At 32.4% G+C, this 16,025-nt stretch overlaps 1 protein-coding gene across 1 annotated transcript; it reads left to right on the forward strand.

Annotated features, from left to right (window-relative positions):
• The first annotated feature begins 1,448 nt into the window (after nucleotides 1-1,448).
• Nucleotides 1,449-12,621, forward strand: LOC113864420 (SART-1 family protein DOT2). The gene is made up of 13 exons (XM_027498086.1): nucleotides 1,449-1,580; nucleotides 2,017-2,768; nucleotides 5,086-5,209; nucleotides 5,313-5,364; nucleotides 7,890-8,003; nucleotides 8,095-8,191; nucleotides 8,310-8,376; nucleotides 8,471-8,530; nucleotides 8,804-9,416; nucleotides 9,932-10,308; nucleotides 10,893-11,113; nucleotides 12,096-12,180; nucleotides 12,269-12,621. Exons 2-13 carry the CDS (start codon nucleotides 2,023-2,025, stop codon nucleotides 12,341-12,343), a joined length of 2,631 nt encoding a protein of 876 aa, XP_027353887.1. The 5' UTR covers nucleotides 1,449-1,580; nucleotides 2,017-2,022; the 3' UTR covers nucleotides 12,344-12,621.
• Nucleotides 12,622-16,025: the final 3,404 nt, after the last annotated feature.

A 16,025-nucleotide genomic window follows, 5' to 3' on the forward strand; every position in this document is an offset into this window, starting at 1 on the left:
GTGCATCCACACAGTGAGAACTATGGTATTGAAATTGGATAGTTTAAAAACTGCAAGAACTGTATTAGAAGTGCACTGACAGTGTATCAAACAGTCCTATGACAGCAAAATGCACCAAGCAAGCATGATCACAAATGGAAGTAACTACCTTGGGGTTCGAAATTGGCTGAATGCAACAAGATTGCTAGAATAAACACTTGCAAGTATGCTTAATTAGACATTCACACTCTACAGGGTAGCTAGGTGACATAAGGTAATGCTAATATTATTTAGGACAGAATGACTACAAAGGTAAGATAAGTTGCCACGAAAATTTTAGGTGAATTTAGAGGTTTTGAATCAAAAGATAAAGATTTATAGTGGTGGAATAAAAGTGTAAGAGAAGATTAGACATAAGAGGATTTGTTTTAAAATTTTGCATACATGTAATAATATTGAAAATTGGACAAGGTATTGGAATAGAAGAAATGAAATAAGAAAAGTAGTGAGTGAAGCACATTTTAAGGCTTTTGAAGGATTCTATCAAAATTTTAGGACAAAGTATGATGAAAGAATGATTCATAAACTTACTAAAAGTAAAGAAAGAAAATCTAGAGATTTGTATCAAGTTAGATGTCTTAGGATAAAGAATGAAAAGTTTTTATTTTGGATGAAGGTATCAAAAACAAATGAGAGAAATATTCCTGTAAACTTTTAAATAGACAAGGAGCAAATGGAAATATAACATGATTAGAAATGCAAGCAAAAGATTTAAATTTGACATATTATCACAGAATTCGAGTAGGAAGTAAAAGAAGCTCTTAATAGGACAATGAAAAAGTGGCTGGTCCCATAATTTTCTTGTAAAAGTTTGTAAAAGTTCAAGGAAAAAATAAAGATTTCAGTAGTTTACTAAATTTTTTAATGAAATTTTGAGATCTAAGAGTATATCAAATGAAGAGTGAAAGAATAATTTAGTTTTTATATATAAGAATAAGGATGATATCCAAAATTGTGCAAATTAAAAAGGAATTAAACTTTGAGTCTATGAAGTTGTGAAAAAAAAGAAAAGTGAACATAGATTAAAAAATTGAAATTACAAAAAATTAATTTGATTTTACAACAAAAGTTATATATTTTTTACAAAAAAATAAAAAATACTTTTAAAAAACTATATTAAAAAACAAATAATTTAAAATATGTTAAATAATATTTTTAAATTCAATAAATTTTTTTAAAAACTAATTTTATAATTATTAATAATTAATATTGTATTATATTAAATAAAATTAAAAATAAATTATGAAAAATTTATATCAATGTTGAATTAAAAATAAATATTGAATATTGAATGTAGAAAAGTAATTTGACATAATAATGAAAAACTAATTATTTTTAAACGTAAACCAATGGGGCAGGAAATGAATAGTTAAAGTAAAATATTTCAGTTGTTAGCTTTCCTAGTCCCACAGTTAGCTAGCATCCTCTGCCTCTGGTTGATAAAACGCTGCGTCGAGAGCGAAGTGGCACAACAATTCTGCAGCAAAAGGAAGTTTGGGTTTGTTCGTGTTCTTGTTCAATTCGAAAGCTCTCAGACGAAGGTGCTACTCTCTCTCTCTCTCTCTCTCTCTTATAAAATCACTGCTTGTATTCACCACCCTTTCTCTTCTTCATCACTTTAACATTTTTAGGGCATCCTCAACGTTCTTTCCTTTTTCCATATGAAGGGGTTAAAATAGCTTTTCAGTTCACTTCTTTTTTTGTTTATTTAAAATCTCGAATTCAGTGTTTTGTCTTGGGGTTTGGTGTCTGCTCTTGTGATGTTTGATAAATGTTTTCGTTACTTTTTATTCGAATCTCAGTTCAGAATTTTTGAATGTAGGTTTATAATAGAGGAGCTGTTACTTTAATTCAGTTTATTCAGTTAGTTTTTCATTTTTGTTCTATTGAATGGAATAGGTCTTTGATTTTATTGTTAATTAATAGTTATTTGTGGAATTCGGGTATTGATTTAGTTTAATGATTTTTGTTTGTTAGTTTTTGATGGATGTGGAGTGGTCTGATTCACGGTATGATGGTAGAAATGATAAGGAGGATTCCCCAGTGAGGGAGCAATATGATGATGATGGGGTGGAGAAATCTAGCAAGCATAGGAGCAAGGACAGGAAGAAGAGTGACAAGGAGCACCGGAGTAAGGACCGGGAACAGCTGAAGGATGCTTCAAAAGAGGGAAGGGAGCGGAAGAAAGAAGATAGGGATGAACGTGAAAAGGACCGGGGTAAAGACAAGACCAGGGAAAAGGATTATGATAGAGAGAAATATAGGGAGAGGGATAGAGATAAGAAGGACCGGAGTAAGGAGAAGGAAAGAGAGGTAGAGAAAGATAGTGATAGAGGACGGGAGAAGGAGAGGGGTAAAGAGAAGAGTAGGGATAGGGAAAGGGAGAAAGAAAGGGATAAAGTGAAGGAAAGGGAGCGAGAGAAGCATAGAGATAGAGAAAAGGAGAGGGAAAGCTATAGAGATGGGGACAAGGATAAGGGGAAAGATAGAAATAGAGAGAAGGAGAGGGAGACTGATCGAGATAAAGAAAGGTCAAGAGATCGAGTGAGCAGAAAGACTCATGAGGAAGATTATGAACTGAATAATGTTGATGATAAAGTGGACTACCATGACCAAAGAGATGAGGAGATTGGCAAGCAAGCAAAGGACTCAAAGCTCGATGAAGATGTTCAAGATGGTCAAACATCAGCACATGTATCATCAACAGAACTTGAAGAACGCATCTTGAAGTAAGTTAAATTATCCTTGCTTCTTATCTTTGCTTTATTGTCTTTTACTTTTGTAGTGTTATTAACAACTAGACTCTGCAATCAGTGCAATGTCAAGTTGAACTCTCATTTATTGCTTTATGCTTCAGTCAAGGTTATCTAAGTTGGGGTCCTACATAGAATGTCGAGGACTCTTTCTGTTCATTGTTGCTTATAAGATGAATGATTTGATGATCTTAAAATATTTTTACCTCGTTTCCAGTTTTGAATGATTTTATGTATCATTTTTATTTTTTAAATTGTGGGGGCTGGTAGTTGATGTCATATAATCACTGGATATTTGATAGTTTAGACTCTTTTCTGAAATTATTTCTGTGTTGTTAGTATTGCAATTATGATTTGAGGTAGTCACATTGTAATATGTACATCTTGCATTGCATGCATCTGCCAAATAAGCACTATATTGATATGTTGCTTGTAGGCCTTCCAGCACTTTTATATTGACAAGGATATAATTTCTGCACTTTGGTCACAGCATATAACATTTGATTCATTAGTGTATCCTTTTTCTGTTTAATTTTTAAATATTTTGTAGTAATTGAATTATATGTTCTCTTGCTGTCAGCATATTGTAAATATAAGATATGATGTAAGACGTCAAAAGACTTGGGATTTAATGGAGGTTAAAGATATTATGTGTAGGTGAGGAGATTTGGAAGCCCTGGAATAGTTCAAAGGTTCAAGTTAATATTAGTTGGGTGCTGTAAACTGTTAGGAACTGAGTATTCGATTGAAATTATAGGGCTCACACAGGGAGGATCCCTGGAATTACAAGCTGCTATAATAGAAAAAAACAGAGCCAAGGAACTATAACAATGGAAAACCGAATACAGCAATTAACTAAAGACCCTCCCACTGCATCAACCACCACCCAATGACCTCCCAGCCAAAAACCCTCCTTTGTCATCTATTCATTCTCCTTATATTTCCCCCGTACCTCCCTTGCCACCTATGCTAATTTTGTTAGTCAGTTAGAATCTCGCATAACGGCTTCTTGATCCACCCTTCCCATTTTACCCTTTCTCTTTTGATATGTCTTGAGTGGAGGCCCAGTTGGCCTAGACCCAACGTAAACACTTCCTGCAAGAATAGGATAGAAGAAAATAGGAGAGCGGATAATAAGAAGAAAAGGAAACCTGATTTCACCCCTAGCTAGGGTACCTCCTAGCATCACAGCTAGCCATTAATTGTACCACAAAATCAAGAAGAAATTTGTTGCCATGATTAATAGATCTCATCATTATTGTCTAAAATCTAAATCAAGGATTAAAAACTGTTTAAAGAAATGCACTCTTAACTCTTCCTACCAGGAAGATTTCTAATCCTATAAGGATGCATGCTCTACTGCTAATCACAAGGAAAACTTGGACATGAATATTAACCCCTTATGAAATAAAAACCCATGCCCAAATACAACATCTCCTGAGGATTCCTAAAATTCCGCTTTCACTGAAATCTAAAATTAATTAATACAGTAACAATGTCAATAACTGTGAGTCAGCCAGATCTATGAAATATGACAATCAGCCTCATAAGTAACCATGTCCATATGTAAGCCAGTAATTTTGGAAGTTTTCTAGCAGAGTGGAACTGTGGAAGGGAAATGGAGGGGGGTGGAAAGAAAGTTACTTCCCATTGTTTGGATGTTTAAGTAAAGAAAAGAATCCGCTTCTATTGTTTAGGAGTTGAAGTTAAAGTAGAAGGAATGAAGGTTTTTCCCCCTTTATTCAGCGTGTTTGGATATGTTTTACTAATGAAGTTCCTTTATGATATAGTTTAATATTACGACTTTTCTTTTTCAAAAGTTACTCTTTCTAGCATATGAGAAAAGCAGTGAACTGTTTTCTCTTTTCATTTTCTTTTATAAAACATCTAATTATTTTAAAAAAATTTTGAAACATTAATTTTTCCTTAAGCACAAACAAACAGTTTGTAAATAGAAAATTAGAAATACACCTTTCCCCTGCTTAACACCCCCTCCCCACATTTAGGTGGAAGCAGGAGGAACACATGCCACTCTATCTTTGCATCCCTAAAAACCCTCCAAACAATTTGAGTTACAATTTGTCTTCCCCACTCCCTCCTTACTTCCCATCCAAAGATAGCATACTGTTCTTTACATTAGGCTTTTTTGCTGCTAGCATTTCTACCATGATTGTATTGACTTATTTTGATGAATGAGTTCTCAATATTACATTTTTGAGGTTAAAAGTATGAAACCATTTCTGTTGTGACCATATATGTGAAATCAGTTCTTAAAAGTATGAAATCTGGATAGGATGAAAGATGCAAGGACAAATAAACAATCTGAAGCTGCTTCTGAGATCTCTGCATGGGTTAATAGAAGCCGTAAGCTAGAAAAGGAAAGAGCATTGCAGCTCTCAAAGATTTTTGAGGAGCAGGTTTTTTTTTTTTCTTTATCTTGTACCTTTAATATGTTCTGTAAGATACTGTTTCTCCCAATTTGGATATGTAATCAATACAACATGATCAAAATTTTCACAGGACAACATTGCAGTAGAAGGAAGTGACGATGAGGATACTGCCCAACACACTGGTAAAATTCTTTGTTTCTTTATCCTCCCTTCCACTTGTTGCCCAAAGAAATTTACTTTTTGTCTAGAATACCCAATTTTTTGGTAGAGGTTTTTGGGATAATTTAGGAGCAGCTTGAAACTTTTGAGGTTACTATTGTTGACAAAGTTTTTTTATGTGGCAACCTCTTGCCTTTTTCCTCCACCCTCGTCTTTCCCTCATCTCTCAATGTTTTTTTCACGTAAGTTTATTTTCCATGTTGAGATTCCACATCAACTACAAATATTACTAAAATAGAGCTTATAAAGATTAAGGCGAGTTTCACCATATGAACTAGTTTTTGGGATCGAGTTATGCTTCAACCAAATTTAAGATGGTATCAAAGCTTTTTGTAGATTTGATATTGGGCCACCCATAACTGTTAAAAAATAAAACCTTATCCCATGGATTTTTCTAGTGCAATTAACTTGATTTCATGGATTTTCCCATGCAACTTACTTGGCCTTGTGGCTTTTCTAGTGCAATCCATGCTACATATGTCTAATCCTGGGTGTATGTTGAGATCCCATATCGACTATAGAGTACAAAAATGGTTACAATAGAGCTAAAAAGGTTAAGATAATCCTCACCCTACAAGCTAGATTTTGGGATTGCGTTAGGCCCAAACACTAATTCAAGATTCCAAAATGCATTTGTTTCCAAATCCCTTACCTTGGGAGAGAAAATGCTTCCTTTAAATCTGGGACTAATAAAGTATCCAAGATTGCTGAGAATGGCAAAGAGGGAATGCTATCAGAAATGTTAATTCTTCCCTTTACTTTGTTTAGCCTTAATTATTTATTTATTTTTTTCAAAATCAACATCTAGATCTTTATATGCCAAAATTCGAACTAGGGAATATCTGCTGGAAAAAAAGGGAAAAGTCCATACTAATTTTGTGTAGAAGTTATTGGACTGACTGGTCAATATATATTAAATCCTCTTTCTTTTCTTGTCTTTTGATTGTCAGTGAAGTCTCTATTTGTTTTTGTTAAACCTTTGGGATTAAGCTATTGGTGTATAGTAAGATTTTGAATCAGGCATGTATCCTATAAATGGTTAAGAAACCAAATTGGCTAATTCAATTAATCTATCAGTGCCAAACGATTAAAGTTGCAGCATACTGCTTTCTTTTGAGTGGTTTAGTTATTACTGCACACCTTTGTATTTCACTGGGAAATTATGGATTTGTAGATAAATGCATCTTTCGAAACAAGGTTTTGTTATAAAACCAAGTTGCTCAATATTGAGGATTTAGTTGTAAACTTTTTATACTATAAGGATTTCATTAAAAGTTTTTAAACTGTAGAGACCTAATTAAAAATCTACTGAAATTATAGGACCTACAAATTAATTTAGCCTTAAATTAAGTAGAAGTAAAAGAGTTAGGCCACATAAATGATTGCAACTGGCTTGATTATCAAAGATAAAGCTTAAGTTCTACAGTAACAACTTGATTGCTGCTTGTGATGACTGTGTCATCCATGTAGACTGCAATAATTTTAGATTTTATGTACCATAGTTGGCGAAGGGAGATAGTAGTGCTGTTTTGTCAATTTGTCACCAACATAGTTTACTGGCTGCAAAGGTTGGCTTCTTGAGGAGTGTTTTGTGGAGTGGAATCAAGGACACTCAATGCAAATTCACAGCTATAGCTGTCAGTACACAATATGCAAAATATCTTGGCCCACCCCTGTTTTCATTAGCCAGCTTATTCCTGTTTTCATTAGCCAGCTTATTTTAAGATTAATTTTAGGATTTCCTACATTTTACTGCTTCTGAACCTCTAGGGTTAGTTTTACCATTTGACAAACCCAGCGGCCAAGGTGCAAAAGCTCTGTTCTTCACACACACCCCTGCACTTTCAGCCAGAACCAGCATTTAAGGCCAGTTTGCCCCCTTTTCCCAACCAATTGCTGATTACTTGACCCTATTTAATTCATGGTCTACTTCTCAGGCCTCTGTTCTGCCCTCTGTTTGAACTTAGCTGGCTTCATTTCCTTGTGGTATATTTAATATTAACTTGTTTGAATTTGACATAAATAACCCCAGATTAAGTTGTGTAATTTCATTTCCTTCTGTTCATTCCAAGCTCAGGTTTCAATTATATATGCCTTGGATTAATGGGAATTGTGTTAGACTATAACATTTGATTAGTGGTGATGAATATGTTCTTAAATATAATTTTTTTTGAGCATTTTTTTGTGTAATATAAATTATTTACATTTCCCCCATTCTTTTCAATATAGTGGCCATTCAGCTATCCACTATACTGCTATATCAGTTGTGGAGTCGACCACTCCACTGCTATCTGACATTGACAACTATGATTGACACACAACCTGATTAATATTGGTATCCAGTTCCACCTGAAAAATTTATGTTAAAACCCTAAACTTATCCAGCAGCCTAGGGTATTTAAGTTATTTCTTTGGTGGGTTATGAATCTATATTTGATTGTTGATAATGTGGTTCGTAAACTATACTTGTATATTGAATATCTGACAGATAACCTTGCGGGGATGAAAGTTCTTCATGGTGTTGATAAAGTTATGGAAGGTGGGACAGTAGTTCTGACTATTAAAGATCAGCCCATACTTGCTGATGGTGATATTAATGAAGGTAGAACTGCTTGGTGCACTTTTTATATTACTCAAGTTTGAAGTCTATGATTGACACATTTTTGTAAGAGTTTTTTGTTCTCATGTGGCAGATGTCGATATGCTTGAGAATGTAGAAATTGGAGAACAAAAACGACGAGATGAGGCATATCAAGCTGCAAAAAAGAAAACTGGTGTATATGATGATAAGTAAGATGATCATTATTCATTACTATTATTTATGTATTATTGAAATAATGGAAATAAAAACTAAAACCAACTAATGAAGGATAAAGAAATCTTATGAAGCTTGTTCTCTCAATTTCAGGTTCAATGATGACCCCTCCTTGGAGAAGAAAATACTTCCACAATATGATGATCCAGTGACAGAAGAGGTTTGCTGCTTTCTCTTGATACATTCCAAAGAAACAGATGTTGAGTAAAGTAGTTTTTTGTTAATGCTTCTACTCATTAGATTCTTTTATTCAGGGTTTAACTTTGGATGAAAGGGGACGGTTCTCTGGTGAAGCTGAGAAGAAACTTGAAGAGGTTGCTTATGCTTTTCTTTTGCTTTAAGAAATATTTTTCCAAGAAAGTAAAAGATGTTTTCAATTTTCTGGGTTTGAGCTTTTGTGATCAGAATATTCAGTATTGTGTCATATCATTGTTTATGTGACTGCCTTTCTATTATTCTTTTCCTCTGACTTTTTTATTTTCAAAATTTGTTCCTCAGAATTGTCTTGGTTACATGCATATGTTCATGTGTTTTGCTTTTTTCCTTTTTCTAAGGGAAATCTTTTCTTTTTCTTTCCACATTACTAGCTGCGAAGACGGTTAACAGGGGTTTCCACAAATACCTTTGAAGATCTAACTTCGTCTGGAAAGGTATCATCAGATTACTATACTCACGATGAAATGCTACAATTTAAGAAGCCCAAGAAGAAAAAGTCCCTGCGCAAGAAAGATAAGCTGGACATCAATGCCCTTGAAGCTGAAGCTATCTCTTCAGGATTGGGTGTTAGTGACCTTGGTTCTCGGAAAGATGTAAGGAGGCAAGCCATCAAAGATGAGCAAGAAAGATTGGAGGCTGAGATGAGAAATAATGCTTACCAGTCTGCTTATGCTAAAGCAGATGAAGCCTCCAAATTGCTGCGCCTGGAACAAACTCACAATGTTAAAACAGAGGAAGATGAAACTCCAGTTTTTGTAGATGATGATGAGGATCTTCGTAAATCCTTAGAAAAAGCAAGAAGATTAGCTCTTAAAAAGCAGGAGGAAGAAGGGGCATCTGGCCCTCAAGCTATTGCATTGCTTGCCACCTCAAGTCATAATAATGAGAATGATGATCAAAACCCTACAGCTGCTGAGTCACGAGAGAACAAGGTGGTCTTCACAGAGATGGAAGAATTTGTCTGGGGTCTCCACATTGATGAAGGTAAGTTTTTATTTAATTATTTGTGGTTGTCTGATGTAATGAAATATACTGCCTGAGCATTACAAAGTGTGACTGCCTGATTAAATGTAAAAATGAATCAGCCCTTTTTTTTCCCATTTGGATTGCTGGAATTTTGTTGTTTCTTTTGGCAATCTTCTTTTTAATCTTTACTTCTGTTAAGAAACTTGGGCCTTTCCTTGGGATTGTAGTAGCTCAATCAAAAACTGGTATTGTCATATCTTAGAGAAAATATGCTCTGATACCATCTTAAGAAACTTGGGCCTAACTACTTCCATTGTACTCTTCTTATTGACATCTATGTCAATGGCACAATAATATTTCAAATGTGATGTTATCTTTTTCCTTTGTGTTAAATATAGTAGGTATTCTGACATATAAAGTTATAAACAATGTTTTCTTAGCTCATTGGAAGTGTTGGTCCATAAAATACATAAAGGGGAAGCTGATAAGTAGGTATAAGTTATGACAAAGGTATATTACTTTCTACTTTTCAGAAGCACGGAAACCAGAAAGTGAGGATGTTTTCATGCAAGATGACGAAGAGGTTAATGTTCCTGATGAAGAAAAGAGTAATGAGGCTGGTGGATGGACTGAAGTTAAAGAAGTTAGTAACGATGAAGAACCCACTTCAGAAGACCAAGAGGAGATAGTTCCTGATGAAACTATTCATGAAGTTGCTGTGGGGAAAGGATTGTCAGGTGCTTTGAAACTGCTTAAAGACCGAGGAACACTTAAAGAAAGCATTGAATGGGGTGGCAGAAACATGGACAAGAAAAAAAGCAAATTGGTTGGGATTGTCGATGATGAAGAGAAAGAAGCACAAAAGAAAAAGGAGATTCGCATTGAGAGGACGGATGAATTTGGGAGAATTGTAAGTCTTCTATGTTCCATACCTCTTTTTTCAATTTTGGTTTTTATATGGCACTAAGTTCATATTATATTATTTATGATCACTGCATTGTCATTTTGGCCTTTGAAAAGAATACTTATGAGACATAAACATGCATGAAGAATATAGATATGCTATGCCTGTGTGTGTGGTGTGTCTTCTTCTAATTGCCAAAAGGAAAGTTGATTTGTGTTGTGCTTTGGAATAGAATCCATGTATGAGTTTCAACAAGTTTTACATTAACTGTTGAGGGCCTAATGCAGCCCTCCTCCTTTACTCAGACTTGGAACTGGCTATAAGACTATAGGTAGAGTTTGCTTTGAATACAAGAGTACCAAAAATGTATAAATATATGTTTTGCATGCTTGTGATATTTATAGTGTGTGTGTGGGGGGGGGGGGGTTTGGATGATCAATGATTATAACATATAATGGTATTGATCCTTGAAATTGACACTGCCTCAAATTAATTTTTAATCAAGTTTAGTATCATTTCCAAGTTTCAGTTTTCGAATTGTAGTGGAAAATCACTTATCCTTGATTGACTTGTTCTTATGCTGCTTCCAGTTGACTCCTAAGGAAGCCTTTCGGATGCTCTCTCATAAGTTCCATGGTAAAGGACCTGGTAAAATGAAGCAAGAAAAGCGTATGAAGCAATACCAAGAAGAATTGAAGATGAAGCAGATGAAGAGTTCAGATACTCCATCACTCTCTGTGGAGAGAATGAGGGAAGCTCAAGCTCGTTTGAAGACACCCTATCTTGTTCTTAGTGGCCATGTTAAACCAGGGTATATATTTTTAACTTTACATACTAATAACTCTCAAAGTTTTAGTTAGAAAACTGTTTACATACAATTAAATGAGATGAGAAACTAGGAGCATCATTCATTTCACAATTTGCTGTTAAAAGTTAGTGTTGCAATGGGGGACATGCTTCTAAAACTAAGACTATATCTTTTCCCTCTTCTTAAGCATTGTACTTTCTTTTCATGTCATGTCTACATTTTGGAGTGATGACTCTTGATTCTTAACATCGAATGCTTATGGCACCAGGGTGCATATAGTGATCATTATCTAGGACTGTTATCTAGAATAAGACGCAGGCTACTTTGTGGATATAACTTCTTTAATTATTCTAGCAGATTCCTTATCTCTGCCATCTGTCATGATGGGATTTGTAGTCCATTTCCCGTCATTTCATTCACATCTTATCATTCCCTTCTTTCAGCCTTCACTTCTTGCCACAAAAATATCGTTTGGGTTGGTTTGTGAAAAATGCTGTCATGGAAATTGTTTTTATTTTGGGTATCCTTAGTTCAAATCAGTGCTCATCAATGGTTATGAAAGTGATGATTTGTGTTTGAATTCCAATATACAGTAAAATCACATTTTGCTTAAAACAATCCCCTTCCTGTTTTGGTTTGAGTCTTTGACCACTATAGGACTGTCATGTCTTGCAGATTGTTGCCAAGATGGCAGGCAACCTCTGTAAGTCCCTAGGATATTAAATGTAAGTTTGCTGTAACTGCCCTTCGAGCCCAGTGGCTTTATCTGTATTGGAATGGTGCACCATCCTTTCCCCTTAAAATTCTTTGTGCCAAACAAAAGCTTTTGTACCGGATTGTGCATGTTTTTTGAAAATATCAAAAAGAAATAAAACGTAGCAAGCATGGTTCTATGTAGCTGCTTCTATCCTTTCTGGTTCCATTTCCTCGTATTTTTTAGATGATATACCGATGTTTGTGGCTGTGTTTGTTCTTTTATTGGCAGACAAACTAGTGACCCAAAAAGCGGTTTTGCAACTGTTGAAAAGGATCTTCCTGGGGGCTTGACACCTATGCTTGGTGATCGAAAGGTAATTTACGGCGTGTTTAAATGAGTTGAGTTTCATGATGTAGCTTTTGCATGTTTCTGTTCCTAACATCATTTTTTTAACGTGTCAGGTAGAGCATTTTCTAGGAATTAAGAGGAAAGCTGAGCCATCAAGCTCGGATACCCCTAAAAAGCCTAAATCTTAATTCCTCGGTCAACTAATGGTAAGCATTTTAAGCTAATATTCCTGTAAACTTAGAAGTTTGATGCAGTGTTCAACTATTCTACTGCTGACTGCAGATAATTTGCTGTAGAATATATCTTCAAATATTCGTTGGTAAAATTTGATTTCCTTGCAAGATATAAGTTTGTAGAAATTTCCTTGCTAGATATAACCATATTTTTCCACATATGGTCCAGAATTCGGGATTCCTTATGTACAAATAAGAGTTAATTTTCAATATATTAGCAAAATTTTGAATTCTTGTTTTGTCTTGGGATAATCTAGTGGCTTCCTTAACTTGCTGTCGCCTACTATCATCGAACTTCATTAGCACGTTCTTCAATATTCATCTGAGTTGATCGGGTATTTCATGGGTTTCACTTGATTATGAAATAATTAAGTCCTTTCATCATGACCTGAGCTTGTAATTTATTTTGAATAAAGGGGTCAATAAGTTGGTAAGTAAAAGTAGAATGTAGGGATGAACAGTCGAGTTCAGGAGAAATAAACGTCGAAACTTGGCTACTTTTGTTCGGGTTAGGTTTAGTTGAATTTTAAAAAGATAAATGTTAGATACCCAAGATTTTTTTAACAAACTTTTTAATACTATTTTGGTAATCCATTTATAATTTTTTTTAAAATCATTGATTTTTTTATTAAATGATCAATTACAAACAAGAGTGTTAAAAAGAATTGATTAAAGGACGATTAAAATTAGATTTATTCAAATAAGGTAGGGTTTATATTATATTCATTTTGAAGAACCAAAACCGACCGTATCAAACATAGGCAGCATGTAGCTTTGCACAGTTGTTGCACCATATGCAATCCGGGCAGATCATGAACAATATGCACCGTGACTTGATCAAGATTGAAGGGAAATGGAACCCTTCCATTCAAACAAACTTCTTTCTACATCTTAAAATTATCAAATATTAAATTTAAATTATTGAGATCCCATGCAATTTTTTTATAACTGTTGAGGATTTTAATCTGCGATGGAGAAGGAAAAGTATTATAAATTAATCTCACCAATGTTATCAATTGAAAGAATAATGCCAAACATTTGGTAAAACAATGTGAGAAATTTTTTTAGGAGAACGAACAGCTGTAGGGTACGTTAATCCAATATATTGATGTTCTACGTTAATGACAGTGATACTGATATCTAATTGCCAAGCATCTAACCCTTTTTACAATTAACCGGATGTATTCATTGCATGATACTCATTTGAAAATAAATGTCAACGACGTAAAAATGAATTGTGTTATATATCGGTTAAACATTTGATCTAGTGAAATCAATGTAATTTGATCAGAAAACCAGTCATTCTCTTTATTCTGAATAAACTTAAAAGTTATAATAATAATAATAATAACAATAATAAAGATGTTGATTATATCTTGTGTTAATATTTTGTCTTTCTTTTACAATTATAAAATTAAATTTTAATTTTGATTACTATTTTATTTATTTTTTTACACTTTTTTTTATCATCTATTATAATATATATTATTTAATTATCATACGTATAAATATAATAGTTACTACAATAGTACACTTCAATTATAATATTAAAACTAAAATAATAAAGTATTTATTTATGTTATAATAATTATTTTTACTATAATATAAAAATATTTCATTAAATCAATAATCAAAACATCAGTTTATATTACTTCACTGGTCATTAGATTTAAGTTAAATGAAAGGTTCAGATTAAATGTAAGAGTTTTTAAATTTATACTGATGTAAGAAAATCTTTCTATATATATATATAAAGATATATGAAATTATAGTTTATATTTCAATAAAATTTTCTACGATCAATCAATAATATAATAATAATTAGTGGTAATAGCAAGTATTCATGATAAGTAATATAAATTAACTATTAATAATATTTAAATAATTTTTCTTAATTTTATATTTACACTACTTAATAACTTTTTATAAAATGCAAGAATAATTAATATAAATATTGAATAATTTTATATTATTTTTATAATTATGTAAAATTTTATATAATTTAAATATTTGTAAGTATGTTATCCAAAATTTTACTTTTACTCATATTTTAAAACACATTATTTGTTAAAATATAATAATACGATGAAATATCTATCAGTTTTGTTTTAATATAAAATTTTATAAAATTTATTTATTTAATAAAATAATTGAATTGGTAAATCTTGCATTTCCTAATATATAATTTATTTTCTAAAAAAATTTATGAGGTATCAATTTCTCGTACAATTATTTTTGTATACTCTTCTTTCACATTTCTAATAAAAAGAACTTTTATAATTATTACCTTATAATTTTTTTAGTTGTATCATGTTGTTTACCTCTTTATAATATTAAATATATAATCTATATTTTGAATAGCATTTTGGTCGACTCTTCTCTCATTTTCTATGCATGCTATTTTTATATCCAAAATTTTAATGTTTTATGTTCTTGATTAAAATTGTGTTCTCCAATGTATGCTTTTAAAATGTGCATAGAATACGAGTTTCTTTTGATTATCTGGTAATGTTTTAAATATTTTTAAATTTGAAATCTAAAATACATTTCAAAACTCATTTTCAATCTTTCATTTAGATCTAATCCTTTTCATCAAAATCTATCTTATATATACTATGAAATTATATTATAATAGTCTCAATTTCATTATTTTCTTACCCATCATGAGTAAAAAGAACAATCTCTTAATCTGGATAATCAAGAGAAAATCTAACAACTTTAAGAATTTTATCTCATTTGAATTGATCTCATTCATTCCACTAATATCTTATATTTTGGTCTCATTCTTGTTATAATTTTTATACTTCATTGAAAGAAGACAAAGATTTGAATGAATAAAGAATAAACCTTTAACTTGGAATTTAATTCATTTCTTTTCAAGGAGTAGATGAAGAAATATGCATTACAGTTTCTCTTACAACAATAAGAACATAATTGTGAAATGAGCTACTAGGTGATGGATTGAAGTTTAGGAATTGCAGCTTCATACATGTTCCATCATTCCTTTGGTTGTAAGTTTCACCTATCTCTCAAGGAATCAAATTAGTTTTGTAGTAGCATCTACCATTTTCTTTGAATCCGAAAAATAATTCTTCAAATATTTCTTTTTTCCTAAACAAATCTCACTATCCTTTTGCGAACGAACTCAATTTGGATCTTCTTCAAATTATTGTCTGTAATAATACCTATTACAAAAATACATGAATTATAATTTTAACATAATTGAAACTTGAAATAAAAAAAATAATTTTGACATTGATTAAATTTGCCTAGGATTAAGTGAATGAGCCAACTAATAAAGTGATGTGTAACTTTTTAGTTCATTTATCAATTAAGATGTTGTATACCACTTCATAAAAAGATAAATATTGAGTTAATTTCTTTTTTGAATGTTGATATATTGTCACTTTTACTTGCTCAATCATAAAATCTTATTTTTCTTAAACTAGATGAAGACTTGACTTATCAATATTACAAGAATGAAACATATTATATATAGGCTTTGTAAAGCTTAAAATGTAATAAACTTGATCCAAACAAAAGTCATTCATAATTGTTTCCTTCACAAATGTAGCCTCTTAGACATCATCTTTCTATAGTGTGACGTGTTCACTAATTATCATGGATTGAAGACATT

This window comes from Abrus precatorius, unplaced genomic scaffold, assembly GCF_003935025.1.
Source record: "Abrus precatorius isolate BTA unplaced genomic scaffold, Abrus_2018 Scaffold4, whole genome shotgun sequence".
NCBI lineage: Eukaryota > Viridiplantae > Streptophyta > Magnoliopsida > Fabales > Fabaceae > Abrus > Abrus precatorius.

What these genes read in the sequence shown, in the direction of transcription:
- LOC113864420 (XM_027498086.1), top strand. Translation starts at nt 2,023, where the DNA reads ATGGATGTGGAGTGGTCTGATTCACGGTATGATGGTAGAAATGATAAG. An exon ending in CAAAGATTTTTGAGGAGCAG is followed by an intron (nt 5,210 to 5,312) that starts GTTTTTTTTTTT and finishes AAATTTTCACAG; the next exon opens with GACAACATTGCAGTAGAAGG. An exon ending in CTATGCTTGGTGATCGAAAG is followed by an intron (nt 12,181 to 12,268) that starts GTAATTTACGGC and finishes TTAACGTGTCAG; the next exon opens with GTAGAGCATTTTCTAGGAAT.